This window comes from Pelodiscus sinensis, chromosome 26 (genome assembly GCF_049634645.1).
Source record: "Pelodiscus sinensis isolate JC-2024 chromosome 26, ASM4963464v1, whole genome shotgun sequence".
Taxonomy (NCBI): Eukaryota; Metazoa; Chordata; order Testudines; family Trionychidae; genus Pelodiscus; species Pelodiscus sinensis.
This window is the reverse complement of record NC_134736.1, coordinates 112092-126661: the sequence shown is the minus strand read 5'-3', so window position 1 is coordinate 126661 and position 14570 is coordinate 112092. Positions and strand designations below refer to the sequence as shown.

The window sequence follows — 14570 nt, the reverse complement described above, 5'->3', positions numbered from 1 at the left end:
TGCTATAAATCAACACTAATTGCATTCATTTAAAATTGTCAGACCAAATTAACCAGAGCAATGGTGTCTACAAATGCAACGTATCATGAATTTTCTTTGATCAACTTAATTTCCTTCCAAGCTTAGCAGCAAACTCCATAGTGGAAGAGAATATGCATTTCAACTAGTGATTAATCCCCTTCATTTTATAAGCCAGTACGAATGTATTGTAGAGGCCTTTCAAATTGTGAAATGCAGAGATGGTGTTTTGTAAATGAAACCATGTTTAAATATCTCTAACACCTACTAACTATTTTACTTTCATGTGGAACTGGTTCCAGGGCCATGTAATTTCTTATGTGCATGAAATATGCCCTTGAAATCCTCCAAATAGCAGGGATTGTGCCTGACAGCTGTCCAAACTGTGTATTTGATTTAATTTTGTAGGTACAATTACATTTTCTCACATTTGAAAAATGTAATTGAACCTCCACCCTTCAAATTCAATGCACAAACTAGGAAAATGTAAGTTTTGAGCAGTGCTCTTTTCCATGCTGTGTACAACCAATTACTAAGATTCATTTTTTTGTTGCTGGCCACTATTTTATTACACACAGTACATTTTCAGGGATATACAAGCAATGAAAGGCTACTACAGCAGATTTAGAAGTATCCAAATTAAAGGGCATGGCAGAAAGAAATACTGGATGTTTTACTAACAAGTTTTGTACTAATTCAAATTGTCTCTGGTTTGATTATGTAGGTGGAGCAAGCTGCTGTGTGCAGCTGCTGTCTTGCAACAGATCAAAGTTGGTTTCACTGCAGCATGAAACTAGTAAATAGTAACATTTTAGAGTACACCAATACAGTAGTGTAATCGCTGCTAAGTGAAAGTCTCCCACTGTGGAGTCCGTGGGCTCCGTAGTTTACAATACTTAGGATGGTTGTGCTTGATCCCAGACAAGATGTTCTCAGCCTTAACATTAAACGGGTAGAGCCTCAGATCGGTGATACGTGGGACCAGGCAACTAAACAGTCTGTGCCACAGCTGCTTCCTGGTGCCAGCGTTTCGCAGTTCTCCGGGCACCGTAACAGGACGGACTCCAGCCTGGCCGCAAGCAACGCTCGGGGCGCGGCCCCACCTGTGCACGTGGAGCCCGCTCGTCCCGCCTACCAGCGTTACGGCTCAGTTCCCAGAAATACGGAAGCCCCTGGCGCTGGCACCGGGCAGATCACGGGGACCTCGCCTCGTTCCCCTGGTGTGCAGCGCGCGGCCGTGGCCCGGGGAACGCCTGCCTAGCGGGGCGCAGCGCAGCGAGGGGGCCGCCCCTCCAGGAAACCCGCCCCGGATCCGCAGCTCTTTCGCTGAGCCTGGGGCGGCCCTGAAAAGGGCCTTTGGGGGGGGCGGGCGGGCGGCTAATACTCCTGCGACTGCTGCCCGCCGCCCTTCTTGCCGCCCTTGGCCGGGCCGGGCCCGCCGCCCGCTTTCTTGGGCAGCAGCACGGCCTGGATGTTGGGCAGGACGCCGCCCTGCGCGATGGTGACGCCCCCCAGCAGCTTGTTGAGCTCCTCGTCGTTGCGCACCGCCAGCTGCAGGTGCCGCGGGATGATGCGCGTCTTCTTGTTGTCGCGCGCCGCGTTGCCCGCCAGCTCCAGGATCTCCGCCGTCAGGTACTCGAGCACGGCGGCCAGGTAGACCGGCGCGCCCGCGCCCACGCGCTCGGCGTAGTGCCCGCGCCGCAGCAGCCGGTGCACGCGCCCCACGGGGAACTGCAGGCCGGCGCGCGACGAGCGGGACTTAGCCTTGGCCCGGGCCTTGCCGCCGCTCTTGCCGCGGCCGGACATGGCGCGAGAACAGAAGGGGGCAGGAAAAGGACGCACGCGGCCCAGCGATCGCCTCCCACGTCAGCAAGGGCCACTGCCTGCCACAGCCAACTGCCCCGGCGCCCGCCGCGCGCGCTTTCTTTTATAGCCGCTGCGCGATGACGCTGCATTCCGCCATTGGCTGGTCATTCAGATTCTCTCACGGATTGGTTCGGCTCAGGAGCTGGCCAAACGGTATGCATTTATTGGCTGCCCGAACAGGCCAATCAGAAGGCAGGGCGCCAAATTCAAACGGAGCCCAAAGCCTAATAAGGAACCGAGCAGCCTCATTCTCGTTGCCAGTGTCCAGGGTTCCACCCCGTGAACTGGCCCTTGGCAGGGGCTGCCACTGTGCGAGCATCCAGGGTGAATCCATTCTGCCCCGCCCCCGGGGGCAGACCCCCATTCTGTAACGTGTGAGTAGGATGCTCTCCCCCTTTGGGCAATTGCTTGAGTGACAGAACAAATAGACATGGAGCCCTCTTCCCCTGCCCACAGGTAAGAAACTTCACGTCCTATTGGCATCTGGTCCTTGGTTTAACGACACTGCAGGTCCACAACACTCAGGTAACATTAACACCCGCATCCGACCAATGGCCTCTGCCCAACCCCATCACAGAAAAAAATTCAGCTGAGAGAGGCCAGTGTAAGAGTCTTTACTCACATCTGGGAAGGGGGCCTGTGACTCTGAGACAGAGCGAGATTCCTGCTGCCATGTGGCAGGGAACTGAAAAAGTAAAAGGTAGATCAGGAAGTGCTGGAGTTTCCCTTACCACTGGCAGCGCAGTCAAACATCATAGAACAAGCGTACTAGTTGGTACCGGATCAAAAAGGCAATGGTGCTGCCCACTACCTACAGAGGAAAAAAATAAGGAAGATCATTGGAATCCATTTGTGCTAAATACTTGACCGAGTGGTATAAAGACAAGATCCCTTTGTCAAACAAACTACATCATATGACCCACCTCTGTAAGTAACACAGAAGTTAATTTAAAATATTTCCATGCCTACTTTCAAAGGGGTGTGTGGGAATGAGAAGACTGGGCAAGATTATTCTCTCCGAGGAGCAGTATGGTTCTGTATTGCAGAGCCATAGCTAACTCAGGCAGGTGAGAGACAGCCCCCGCTTTAACAAGCTACTTGGTATGGTGGAAGTAAAGATGTAAAGATAAGTGAAGGGGTGAAATCAAAATGTTCCCTGTGCCTGAGAATTTTAGTGTGGACCTACATCCACAGTAGAGTAGGCCCTCCTGTCTGCGGGAGCATTTGCCTGACCTGGATAAGAAGCAGCAGAACAGTGAGGGTTTGCTCTGAGGTTGGTCCAATAAGCTTTATAACAAAGTTAATGAGCGTCATGTTGTTGCACTCTGTGTATTCTTCATCTTCGTCTAATTTCTGTCTCACATCCACTATATGAAAGGTTTCTGATACCTGGGGAAGAGAAGTATGTTAATCGATCTTTAATTAGATACATTATGGCTGCGTCTACACTGGCATGATTTTTCACAAAGAGAGTGTCTACACTGTCATGTGCTTTTGCGCAAAAGCATCCGTGCCAGTGTAGACGCTCTCTTGCGCAAGAAAGCTCCGATGGCCATTTTAGCCATTGGGCTTTCTTGTGCAAGAAATTAACGTTGCCTGTCTACACTGGCCTCTTGCACAAGAATACTTGCACAAGAGGGCTTATCCCTGAGTGGGAGCGTCAGAGTATTTGCACAAGAAGCACTGATTTTGTACATTACAATGTCTGTTCTTGCACAAATACTCGCAGCCAGTGTAGACAGGTGGCAAGATTTTGCACAAAAGCGACTGCTTTTGAGCAAAATCTTGCCAATGTAGACACAACCTATGTGTTTACTACTTAGAGCAGGGGTGGGCAATAACCCCTTTGGATGGGGGCACCACTTCATGAATTTTAATTCATGGTTGCAGACTGGCTCTGGCCCCTTAGGAGGGACGGAAGCCTTGGGCAGAAAGGGGCGGATCCCTCTGGGTGGGGAGTGGAAGACTTCATGCACACCCCCATTCCCAGGCCAATTGGGACCTAGGAGTGCGGAAAATCATTCACTGTTCAAAACAGCTGGTGGTTCCCTCTAGGCACTGTGTGCCCGTGGCATAGAGTGTGTAGTTGATAACAGAAGACAATTTTTACTTATCTCTCAAGGTACCTTTAGAATATACTTTCCCAGTGCTGAAAGACTTTTGGTTTTGAATTTGGAGTAGCTCATTTCCAGCTTCCCTGTTCCAGGATTGAGCCTGAAAAGAACATTGAAATATTAGTCCAGTTGCACCAAAGAGGCTAAATCTCTCTATAAAAGCGGGGGGGGGGGGGAAGACATCTGGAGTAATCCTATACATGTAGACTACGTCTACACTGCAGGCTTCTTGCGCAAGAACTGTTTTGCGCAAGAGTTCTTGCACAAAAATTCTTGTGCAAGAGCACGTCCACGCTACCATGTGCTTTTGTGCAAAAGCAAGAGCTCTTGCCCAAGAGGGCTTATTCCTCGTAAGGAGAGGAATAACTCTTGCACAAGGAGCCCTCTGTTCCGACACTTTACTGTAAATGTACTTGTGCAAGAACGCGTGTGCAGTGTAGATGCTCCACAAGTTTTTGCGCAAGAACAGCTGTTCTTGCGCAAGAAGCCAGCAGTGTTGACGTAGCCATAGTAGTCCTATAGGAGTCTCAGATGTGTAGCCACTCAAATAAGGCAGGGGCCAGAAGAATGTTTTGTGGGTAGTGTGAGGGGCAGTCAGCTGGGTTGCAGAAAGTTGTGGCAATTTCAAGGCAACATAGAAATTCCCACACATAGAAAATTGACAGTTCGTGTAGCATAGAACTGATAACAGAACCTTAGAGATGGCATAAACACTTCACTCTTCCCTGTGTTTTATAACACTACTAAGGAACAGTGTTTCAACTCTGCTCTTTACAGGGCTATAACATTATTTGTTAACACAGTTCTAACTCCATCTACAAAGCATCACCCAAACATATTAGGGACAGCTGCACTGTGAGTAGATCACTCAGTATGGCAGATTTTACATCACACACACAGACTTGGTGTTAGATACTGGTTAATTCAACAGTTGAGTAACTGCATGAATTCCTATTGTTTACTCAACTATTCTATAGGCCCCAGGGGCGGGGCCAGTTTGCTCTGCTAAATACTTTACTGAGTGATATGCCGACAAGGTCCCTTTGTCAAACAAACTACAGTACATCATGGTACTTCTGTGTTACTTACAGAGGTTGGTCATTTGCAGGAGTTAATTTAAAATATTTCTATGTCTACTTACAAAGGGGTGTGTGGGAATGAGAAGACTGGGCAAGATTATTGGGGTGCACTCCTGGGGAGCACTCTAACATTCTGCACTGCTGCCTCGGTATAAAAAGGCAGCAGCATGGGGTGCCAGGCAGGAGCCAGTCCACAAGGGGAGCCACGGAGTGGCAGCAGCCCTGTCTGCAAGGGTCCAAACTCCCCGCACACAGAGGCTGCTGGAGAGTGGGAAGAGGAGGAAGAAAGGCAGCCAGGAAGGAGCTTCTGTCCACAGCAGCCTGGGTTGCCCTGAAAAGAAGCTGGCCCGGCAGCAGCCCCTGTCCACAATGGATCCAGGCTTACCACAGACAGAGGCGTAGGGAGCTCAGAACCTGGGCCTGCAACGAGCAGACTACTTCACAGCAGCCTCCCCTGCCCTCTTCACCCCACACTGGTATGTCTAATAAAGGCAGAAATGGGAGGGGAGGGGAAGAGGGGGAGGGCAGCACCGCATAGCCAGTGCTGCGGTGAAAACCAGCTTTTAAGCCAGCTCCCTCCTAGCATTGGCTCCTGTTTCCCTCCTCACCCCCTGATACAAGACAGCAAGCGGGGGGGGGGGGGGGGGGGGGGGGGGGGGGAAGAAATGCAAATAGTAAAGAAGATTACCAATGAGCCTAGGCTTATCTGTTCATTGTATACTTGACTTCTTTATATCCCTAGTCTGTATTAAGCTTTCATAGTACTAAAAGGTCCCATCATTAGACCCCTGCGTGGATATAAAATTTGCATCTGTGTCCATAAAAATGAGCTGCAGATATTTGCCTCCACATTCACAAATCTGGATACCCACATATATATATAAAGCAGATATCTGTAGATTTTTAGGGCTCTTACAATCAGGACTCTACAGTTCACACCTTCTTTCTAGGACTGGGTATACAATAACTTGTGATGGGGGGCCGCTCCCAAGATTTTGGAAAGCAGCCAAGAGCTGTACTCTTCCATGGTATTAATGGAGGAGAAGTGGGGTCTGGGAAGGAGGTTGGGTACAGAAGGGAGCTTGGGGTAAAGGATTGGAGTGCAGGAGGAAGAATGGAGTCTGGGAGGGAGTTTGGGTGAATCAGGTAGTTGTGACCTAGGGTAGGAGGGGACTGTGATCTCAGGCAAGAGATTAGGGTGCCAGATCTGGGAGGGAGTATGGGTTCATGTGGAGTAGCGGGGCAGGAGTGGTTGGGGAAGGGAGAGGCTGAGGTGCCAGAGGCAGGTTCTCCCCAGATGACATGCCAGCCTGCCTGCAGAGCTAAAGACTTACAGAGCTTAAAGTGTTTTTGCCTACTCGGCCATGTGCTTGAGTGTGAGCAGGAGGGTTGTCCTTTGTGACTGCCTGTTATTCACACAAACAGCTCCCATTGGCCAGTGTCTGTCCAGAAACTGGCCAATAGGATTGTGCTGGGGGTGGGAGCAGCGGCTGAATCTCCCCCCCTCCCATCTGGACTCAAAGAGAAAGCACCCCATAGCTGTGTTTCTGAGTGGGGTGCAGGGCTCTTGGGCAAGCAGGGGAGCCTGCTGGTCTCCGCAGGCCATATTTTGCCCAGGCCTGTTCTAGTATGATGCCAGTTCCCAGGACATTATTATTGCTGTTTGGCAGGAGACAGTTTTCTGTTGGGCTCAATTTACAGGGCAGCAGCTCCTCTCTTTTACACCCAGCTGTTTGCAACAGGAAAGGTTTCTTGGTAAGTTTAAATGTTATGGAGAAACACCAGAACTGTAAATTCATGGCAACCGCAATATTTCTAGGTCCACTGTTTCATCCCATCCTTGGGCAAGAGGGCAGTTGTTGCAATGTGAAATTTCCACACTGTCCTAGTAAAGCCCTTGTCTCTAGAAGATGCCTGAGATGTATGTGTCACTTTTCATTCTTCCTGTCACAACAGATGAGGTATGTATTTTATCCTGTAGGGAAACTGCAGACATACCCACACCTGTTTAAGGCCTAACACAAAGTCAAAGCTAAAAGCATCTCTTTGTTCCAACTACATTGCATCTCATAGTCACTTACACGCTTGTTACCTGGGTAGCCGATGACGGGGACAAGGAATGATGTGGAAGAGCTGAGGCAATGAGTAGAGGAAGTTGAGCACTTGAGGAATGAAAAAGAGCAGCATTGTCTTACTGAAGTGTCCCAGGATCCCCACCACAGCAAATGTCATACCAGCAAAATAGCAAAAGGTGTCTCCTACAAACACACTGGATGGATACCTGCAACCCACAGAAAAAATGGGGATAGGACATAGTATTAGTGTTGAAGATCAAGTCTAGGGATCTTACTTCAAGCTTTTAAATCTAGAAACCAAGATATTTGTTGGAGAGGTTATTAGTGAGTAAGGCAGGACTACTCAACATGCAGCCCACTGACCTCATGCGACCCACAGTGCAGTTTGGGTTTACATGGGACTCTACACATGGCCCATGGGTGGGATCCTTTGAACATGGCATCCACTGGGATCATGCTCCACAATGGTGAAGCATCACCCAGGCGGAGTGAGCATTGAAAGACGCAAGCAGACAGGATGGCTGGAACAGACGGGAACAGGGTATCAGTGTTTCTAGCCCCCCGGGAGGAGGTGCTGGGAGCACCGGGGCATTGTGTGAAAGAAGCTATTTGCATGTATATGCAACCACACTTAAGTTGCGGGCCTTGGCTTGTGCTGTGAGTAGCATTGTGGCCCCTGGGGTTTCCACAGTTGAGTAACCCTGGAGTAGGGGGTGGGAAGACAGATTGTCTTGTGATCAAATCACAGAACCTAGAATGTAGTTCTCTAGTGCAGTCAAAAGCTTTTGCTGAACCAGTGCTCCAGCCAGAATGCAAAATACTTTGACCAGCCCTCCATTGGTCTATTTAAGAGCATATGAATGTTTCATTTTGTTTCCTAAGTGTAGGATAGGAAGCTTTATGATGCTCTGAATGCTTATTTATTTCATGCAGTCTCTTACCAGTTGTGGTAAAGCAGTCCCAGAGTAGTAAAGAAAAAAGGAATCATGAAGTAGAGAGAAAAAATGTGATCATCTCTATAATCTCCTGTAGGCAAGACAGAACAAAATTATTGACAAATCAGCATCAACCACAGTGAACCAAAAGTATGTCCTAGTTCCAGGGTGTGGATCTGTCTATCTTAGGTTTGCATACAGTGCCTGTCAAGAAGGTATCTTGGTGTAACCCTCTTGAAGTCTTTCCTAATATACTGGACCAGAAAATAGTATCATGGCTCCATTTGGTATATAAGCATTGTCCTTATCTGAAGATCTGCTAATCTTTCTAGACTTTTTTAAACATTTCCAAGTATAGGCACCTAGCTCCCTTGGATATCTGTACTAAATCAGAGTCCCAAAAAGATACTTGCATTTTCCTTACCATTTAATTCAACAACATTGAATGTGATGATGGAAGCAGCTATCACAAGAGCCTGTCCTGCCTCAAGCCCATTAATTCCAGCAAGAATGTTGATGGCATTGGTGCAAAACACTGCTAGCATGCCCATGTACACATAGTACAGGATTCCTGCAGATTAGACAGAGCAAAGGGCCTTCGCATTCAAGTTTTACTTTGCCTTAATGATTCCAGCACATTTCATAATAGTTTAATAAAAAACATCTCCCACACCCAAGAAATTGGTATTGTATACACACATGCACCAAACACAGATGTGGAAACAGAAGCAAGGGGTAGAGGTCACAGAAACAAGTCAATGGCAGAGTTGGGAATAGAATCCTGGTCTACAGATTTCTAGTTCTGTGCTTTGGTCAATTTGTGATCCACATTAAAACACAAAAAGCACTGGGTTCTCCATGAGCTTAGAGCCTGATGCTGTAAAAGCGTGGAGTGCTTCTCTGGACAAAGCTGAGAAAATGATAAATTGTTGAACTAGTAACTTAAGAAGGCTATCAACTCAGTTCTCTGGTACCACAATCTATGTCACAAATCTGCATTGGGAGGAAACCCACAACTGTGCACAAATTGTGACCTGCTACCCTCCGGAGCTGTGGCTTTGGATCACCTTTTTATTCTTGTGGCTAGTTTTAAGCTGATGATCTTCTTATGCTCCATCACTCACCCAGATCCAAGTGCATCCCCAACAACACCCGGAAGGGCTTGGGCACCACAATAGTGGTGTTCCCAAAGTTAGTGAAGTAGACCATAAGCAGAGGAAGGGAGGCCATGGTAGGCAGTAGAAGCTTGTGGCGCCAGCGCAGGTTCAGAACATCATCTGCAAAGCCCAGGAAGATCATGCAGCAGATGGCAAGAAGGGAGCCAATGAACTCCACAAACTACAAGAAAGAGAGATGATAGGACCATGGTTATTACATAGCCACCAGTCCTCCTACCACAGGAAATCACATTTGGCTTTGAGAGAGGATGCATTTGAAGACCCCCAACACAATGAATATTTCACCCCAAGTCTTGACGATACACAAGCTATCCTCATTGAGGCCTGCAGGCTCTCACCCTACGGGAGAAGAGCTATACAAACTTTAAAGAGCATCAGAAGGGGGGCACTCACCTCATGATGTGGAAATGCCTTGCACTGCTCCTCTACAAAACAACTCAGAAATGGCACAGGAATAAAGCAGAAAAGGATGATCAAGAACACAGCCCCACTGATCACACCTTGGGATTCAGGACTGAAACACAGAAAGGGGAGAGGGATTTAAAAAGAAAAAACATGTATGCCCATTGCTAGTCCTGTACAGCAGCAGTGCTGCTGCAGCTTTCTCACTGCTGTTCCATTGGAATGTTACAACAGGGCAATGTTTTAAGTCCAAAAGTCCTGATATCCAACAGCAGCACAGTTGTTAAACCTCACAACAAACTTTTAGCCTAAAGATTAGAAAATAAATTATCTTGGCAAATGCCAGTGTCCTCACTGATGCTTAGCCAAGCAGCTTGTGACAGTAAAACATATAAGATTATAAACACAGATTGGCTACGTCTACACTGGCATGATTTTCCACAAATGCTTTTAACTGAAAAGTTTTCCGTTAAAAGTATTTTCGGAAAAGAGCGTCTAGATTGGCAGGACGCTTTTCCGCAAAAGCACTTTTTGCGGAAAAGCGTCTGTGGCCAATCTAGACGCACTTTTCCGCAAAAAAGCCCCGATTGCCATTTTCACGATCGGGGCTTTTTTGTGGAAAAGAAATCTCTGCTGTCTACACTGGCCCTTTTGCGCAAAAGTCTTTTGGAAAAAGACTTTTGCCCAAACAGGAGCAGCAAAAAGCACTGATTTCTTACAGTAAGAAGTCAGTGCTTTTGTGGAAATTCAAGCGGCCAGTGTAGACAGCTGTCAAGTTTTTCCAGAAAAGCTGCTGATTTTCCGGAAAAACTGGCCAGTCTAGACACAGCCATTGGGTTCAGCTTCAGATTCAAACTCTCTCACAATGAGGAAGATCAGAGGGCCAGAGCAAGAACATAAGCTCATTGGCATAAGCAGCATCTTCACTGGAGCCCTGTAACTACAGCTGTAGTTGTTTAAGAGTACACAAGCCCAATGTGGTGCCTATATTGGTTTATGTTCACAGAACACTTAAAGAGAAGACATCAACATAGAAACATAAGATAATCACTCTTGCTTCTGAATATAAAATGGAGGATTTCACATAATGGTATGAAACTATTTGCTAGATTTGAGAGAAGTACCCTTTACAAAGCAGGACCTACTTCTGACATGCAGGAACATTGTTACCAGGAAACAGAAGGACCCAAATATCACTTAATAAATAATATCCGGATTGCTCTGGCAACATCCAGCAAATAATTTCAAGGTATTTTATTGTGGTCAAGTCTCACCACAACCCTGTGAAGTACAGAAATTATTTAAATGGAAGGACAGAAGCAGAGATGTGTGGAAGATCATACATTAAAATAAATTCCTTTTCCCCATACTTTAATCAGATTATGCTTGCTCTTTATTTTAGTCGTTTAAAAATGTTAAGCAAGCTTGTAACTACCAAGATTACCACATAATACAATTTAACGAATCATAGCTGTTACTCACATGGGCTGTTTAGAAGTTTTGTTCAAGTCTATCCCGAAGAGCTTGGCAGCAATGAAATGATCCTTGAAGGCTGGGATCAGCGTCAGGGTAGCCACGAATCCCAAAAGACCGCCACAAAAATTAATCAGCAAGGGGATCACTGGTAAACCCCACATCGCAGAGATACTTTCGAGGAACAAGAGGACTTTTATGGTGGAAAAAAGCAGCAGCAGCAGCAAACTGATGACAAGAGTGAGTGGCTAAGGTCAATGCACTAACAGCGAGTACATGTCTATACGCTGGGTACAGTGCGTGTGTTTACGGTTCACTGCTGGAAAGTGGGCGCACAACTCCAGGACCAGCTCGTTCAAGTCGGATTCTGAATGCGGCCGCTGCCTCTCATGGCTGCTCGCAAACCGAAATGCAATGGTCTCCGCAGCCGCAGGGGCGCGACGCTGCCCAGACGAGGCGCGGGGGTTAATGGAACCACATCCAAAGACAGAGCCTCTTCCCCTTTCCGCTTGAGTTAAAAAACAAACCCGGAAGCTTTATTCTTTCAGGGGCTTCACTTCCCTGAAGATGTTTCCAGTCGGATTCTATATAACGTGACACCAACCCCGGCCCTCTTGCTGCGCGCTGTCGCCGCGTACCCGTCCGCCATATTTGACACTGGCAAGGGAACTAACAAATGCCCCTTCCGTGTTCTGACTCTAGCAGGGGCGTCCCCACGCGGCTTTGGGGGTTAGCTCATCAGTCCCTCAACTGGGTTTGGGTTTAGAGTGAGAGCACTGTCCGAGTTCAGTGCCACATTCGGGATTAATTTAAATCGCGCGCTACCAACTGCCCGAACGCCTGTTACCCACATCAAAGATGGCTCCCGCAAGCGTCACTTTGTAGCCTTGCCCTCGTTCTTAACTGTGCGTCATCGTCTTCTGATTGGAGCCTTCCTGAGACGGTGACGTGCGGGTGTGACAGGCGTTCTAGGCTGTAGGGGGCGGGGTCGCACGACTTGACCCCGAGCTAGAGGTGAAAGGGCGCGGATAAAACCCGCTTCGCCAGCGCAGCGTCGCTACCCGACAGGCTGTTGGGCTCCTGTGTGCGAGTTGCTGGTGCCCTTCCCGCCCAGCGATCTCTCGACTGACTTCGATTGTATCAGCTTTGGGCTAACTCCCGTTTTCCAGTAAACAGGACGGGGGGTGGGGGACAGAACATCCTCCCCTCCCCTCCCCTCCCCTCCCCTCTGTATTTCGTTTTCATATCCCCTACTCATAACTCCGGGCATCTGAAGAAGGGGCCGTGCCCACGAAAGCTCATGATCCCAGCTACACGTTTTGTTAGACTATAAAGTGCTTCCAGGCCATTGGTTGTTTTTTTCTGTAACAGACTAACTTAGCCACCCCCTGAAACCGTTTAATTATTGTCACACTGCATTTACCTATTGTACCTGGAAGGCTTAGCCTTAACCATCCTGTTTCTCTATCTGTTTTCATTGTACTTTTCTGAGAAAAGAGATGGTGATTGACAGGGGAAATATGTCAAATACAAAAGGTTTCAGAGGGGGTAGCCAAGTTAGTCTGTAACAGGAAAAACTTAAAAAAACAACAAATAGTCTAGTAGCACTTGATTCATCTTTAAAGAACTACTAGACTATTAAATAAATAAGGATAAATTTTAAAAGCAACAAATAGTCTGGTAGTGCTTTAAAGACTAACAGAGCATGTAGATGATCTGAGCTTTCATGGGCACAGCCCACTTCTTTAGATGACCAGAGTGTTGGATGTCTAGAACTAAAATAAATATGGGAGAAGGGGAGCGAGGAAGAAGGGGGAAAAGGGGAAGGGGGAACAAGAAGAGGTAGTGGGTATAAAAATATCAAGGGGAAAGCTGAGCTGGAATGTAACAGGAAAAACAAATAGTCTATAAGCACCTAAAGACTGGTTAGTCAAAAGAGGCAGATAAGAACCATTAGTAGGTAAGGGTATGTTTACACTACAAAGTTAGTTCGAACTAACGGATGTTAGTTTGAACTAACTTTCCTAGGCGCTACACTAGCGCTCCGTTAGTTCGAACTTAATTCGAACTAACAGAGCGCTTAGTTCAAACTAGGTAAACCTCATTTTACGAGGATTAAGCCTAGTTCGAACTTACTAGTTCGAATTAAGGGGTGTGTAGCCCCTTAATTCGAACTAGTGGGAGGCTAAGGCTTCCCAGGTTCCCCTGGTGGCCACTCTGGCCAACACCAGGGAAACTCCATTGCCCCCCTCCCGGCCCCGGAGCCCTTAAAGGGCCACGGGCTGGCTACACAGTTTGTGCCAGTTGCAAGGCTGCAAGCACCCGTGCCAGCAGACCCTGCACCTGCCACACGATGAGCCAGCCACCCGAGGACTCCCAGCCCTCCACTGCTCCCCAGGACCAGCCTGGCGGCTCCCAAGAGCCTGCCCGGGGGCGCAAAAGGCGGGTGCCTGCTTGGTCAAGTGCAGAGATCGTGGACCTCATCAAGGTTTGGGGGGAAGCCTCCAATGTCCACGATCTCCGCACTAGCCACAGGAACATGGCCGTCTACAGCCACATGGCTGCCAGCCTGGCCGCCAGGGGCCACCAGCGCAGCCGGGAGCAGGTCCGCTGCAAGGTCAAAGACCTGCGGCAGTCCTACTCCCGGGCCTGCCAGCCAGGGGCCGACCCAGAGGCCTGCCCCCACTTCCATGCCCTGGACCGCCTCCTGGGGGCTCATGCCGTCCCTGCCCCCCGAGACGTGATTGACCCCGGGGCAGAGGGCCCGCTCCTGGAGACGGAGGAGGAGGGCTCTGAGAGCCAGGAGCCTGCCGCCAGCCTGCCCGGGACCCGGGACTCCCGAGGCACCCCACCGCTCACCTGTGTTGTCTGAGGCCGGGGAGGCGTCCACCTGTGAGTACCATCGTGTTCCCCTTATGTGTACAGGGGGCTGGGGCAAGAGGGAGCCCCGGGAGCGTGCGCCTGGGCCTTGCCCACCAAGGAGCAGCAGCTGGGGATCCTGCAGGGGCCCTGGCCTTGCAGAGGGGAGCTGGGTTTCACACACCTGGGCCCCTGGGGAAATTGTCCGCTGGTCTTGTTGCACCACAGCTGCAGCACCTGGGCCTGCAGGGTGCACCACACCGCCTGCAGCAGCTGCCCGTGCCCGGGCAAGCAGGAGAGCCAGGAACAAGGAGGAGTTCCAAAGGCGGCACCTCCGGTTCATGGACCACCAGCTCCGCACCCAGGACCACTGGGTCCAGGAGGACCTGAGGCTGCGCCGGAGGAGTCTGGAGGCCCTGGAGGAGCAGGGCCGTACCCTGCGAGGCCACCTCCAGAGCCTGCTCGACCGCTTCCCATTTCCTCCCCTTCCTGCTCCCGCTCCTGCTTCCGCTCCTGCTTCCTCCACACCCCCTGTCCCTCCTGCCCCCCCCTCCACAACCATTTCCCACCG

The 14570-nt window shown here is 49.2% G+C and overlaps 2 protein-coding genes across 2 annotated transcripts; both read right to left on the bottom strand.

The window, feature by feature from the left end:
* Window positions 1-560: 560 nt before the first annotated feature.
* H2AX (H2A.X variant histone) lies at window positions 561-2332 on the bottom strand. The gene has a single exon (XM_075909400.1). It carries the CDS (start codon window positions 1822-1824, stop codon window positions 1396-1398), a length of 429 nt encoding a protein of 142 aa, XP_075765515.1. The 5' UTR covers window positions 1825-2332; the 3' UTR covers window positions 561-1395.
* Window positions 2333-2482: 150 nt separating this feature from the next.
* On the bottom strand, window positions 2483-11720 carry DPAGT1 (dolichyl-phosphate N-acetylglucosaminephosphotransferase 1). Its single transcript, XM_006119720.4, has 9 exons — window positions 11150-11720; window positions 9659-9779; window positions 9212-9425; window positions 8512-8658; window positions 8094-8178; window positions 7170-7358; window positions 4011-4098; window positions 3118-3273; window positions 2483-2695 (listed from the first exon to the last, which is right to left on the bottom strand). The coding sequence occupies exons 1-9, from the start codon at window positions 11302-11304 to the stop codon at window positions 2630-2632; spliced, it is 1221 nt and encodes a 406-aa protein (XP_006119782.1). The 5' UTR covers window positions 11305-11720; the 3' UTR covers window positions 2483-2629.
* Window positions 11721-14570: the final 2850 nt, after the last annotated feature.

Bases quoted from the DNA above. Each gene is read 5' to 3' on its own strand.
- H2AX (XM_075909400.1), bottom strand. From the start codon at position 1,824: ATGTCCGGCCGCGGCAAGAGCGGCGGCAAGGCCCGGGCCAAGGCTAAG.
- DPAGT1 (XM_006119720.4), bottom strand. From the start codon at position 11,304: ATGTGGGGTTTACCAGTGATCCCCTTGCTGATTAATTTTTGTGGCGGT. The intron at 8,659-9,211 runs GTGAGTGATGGA...TCTAATCTGCAG, and splicing joins GGGGATGCACTTGGATCTGG to GAATCCTGTACTATGTGTAC. The intron at 3,274-4,010 runs GTACCTTGAGAG...TCTCTTCCCCAG, and splicing joins TGGGAAAGTATATTCTAAAG to GTATCAGAAACCTTTCATAT.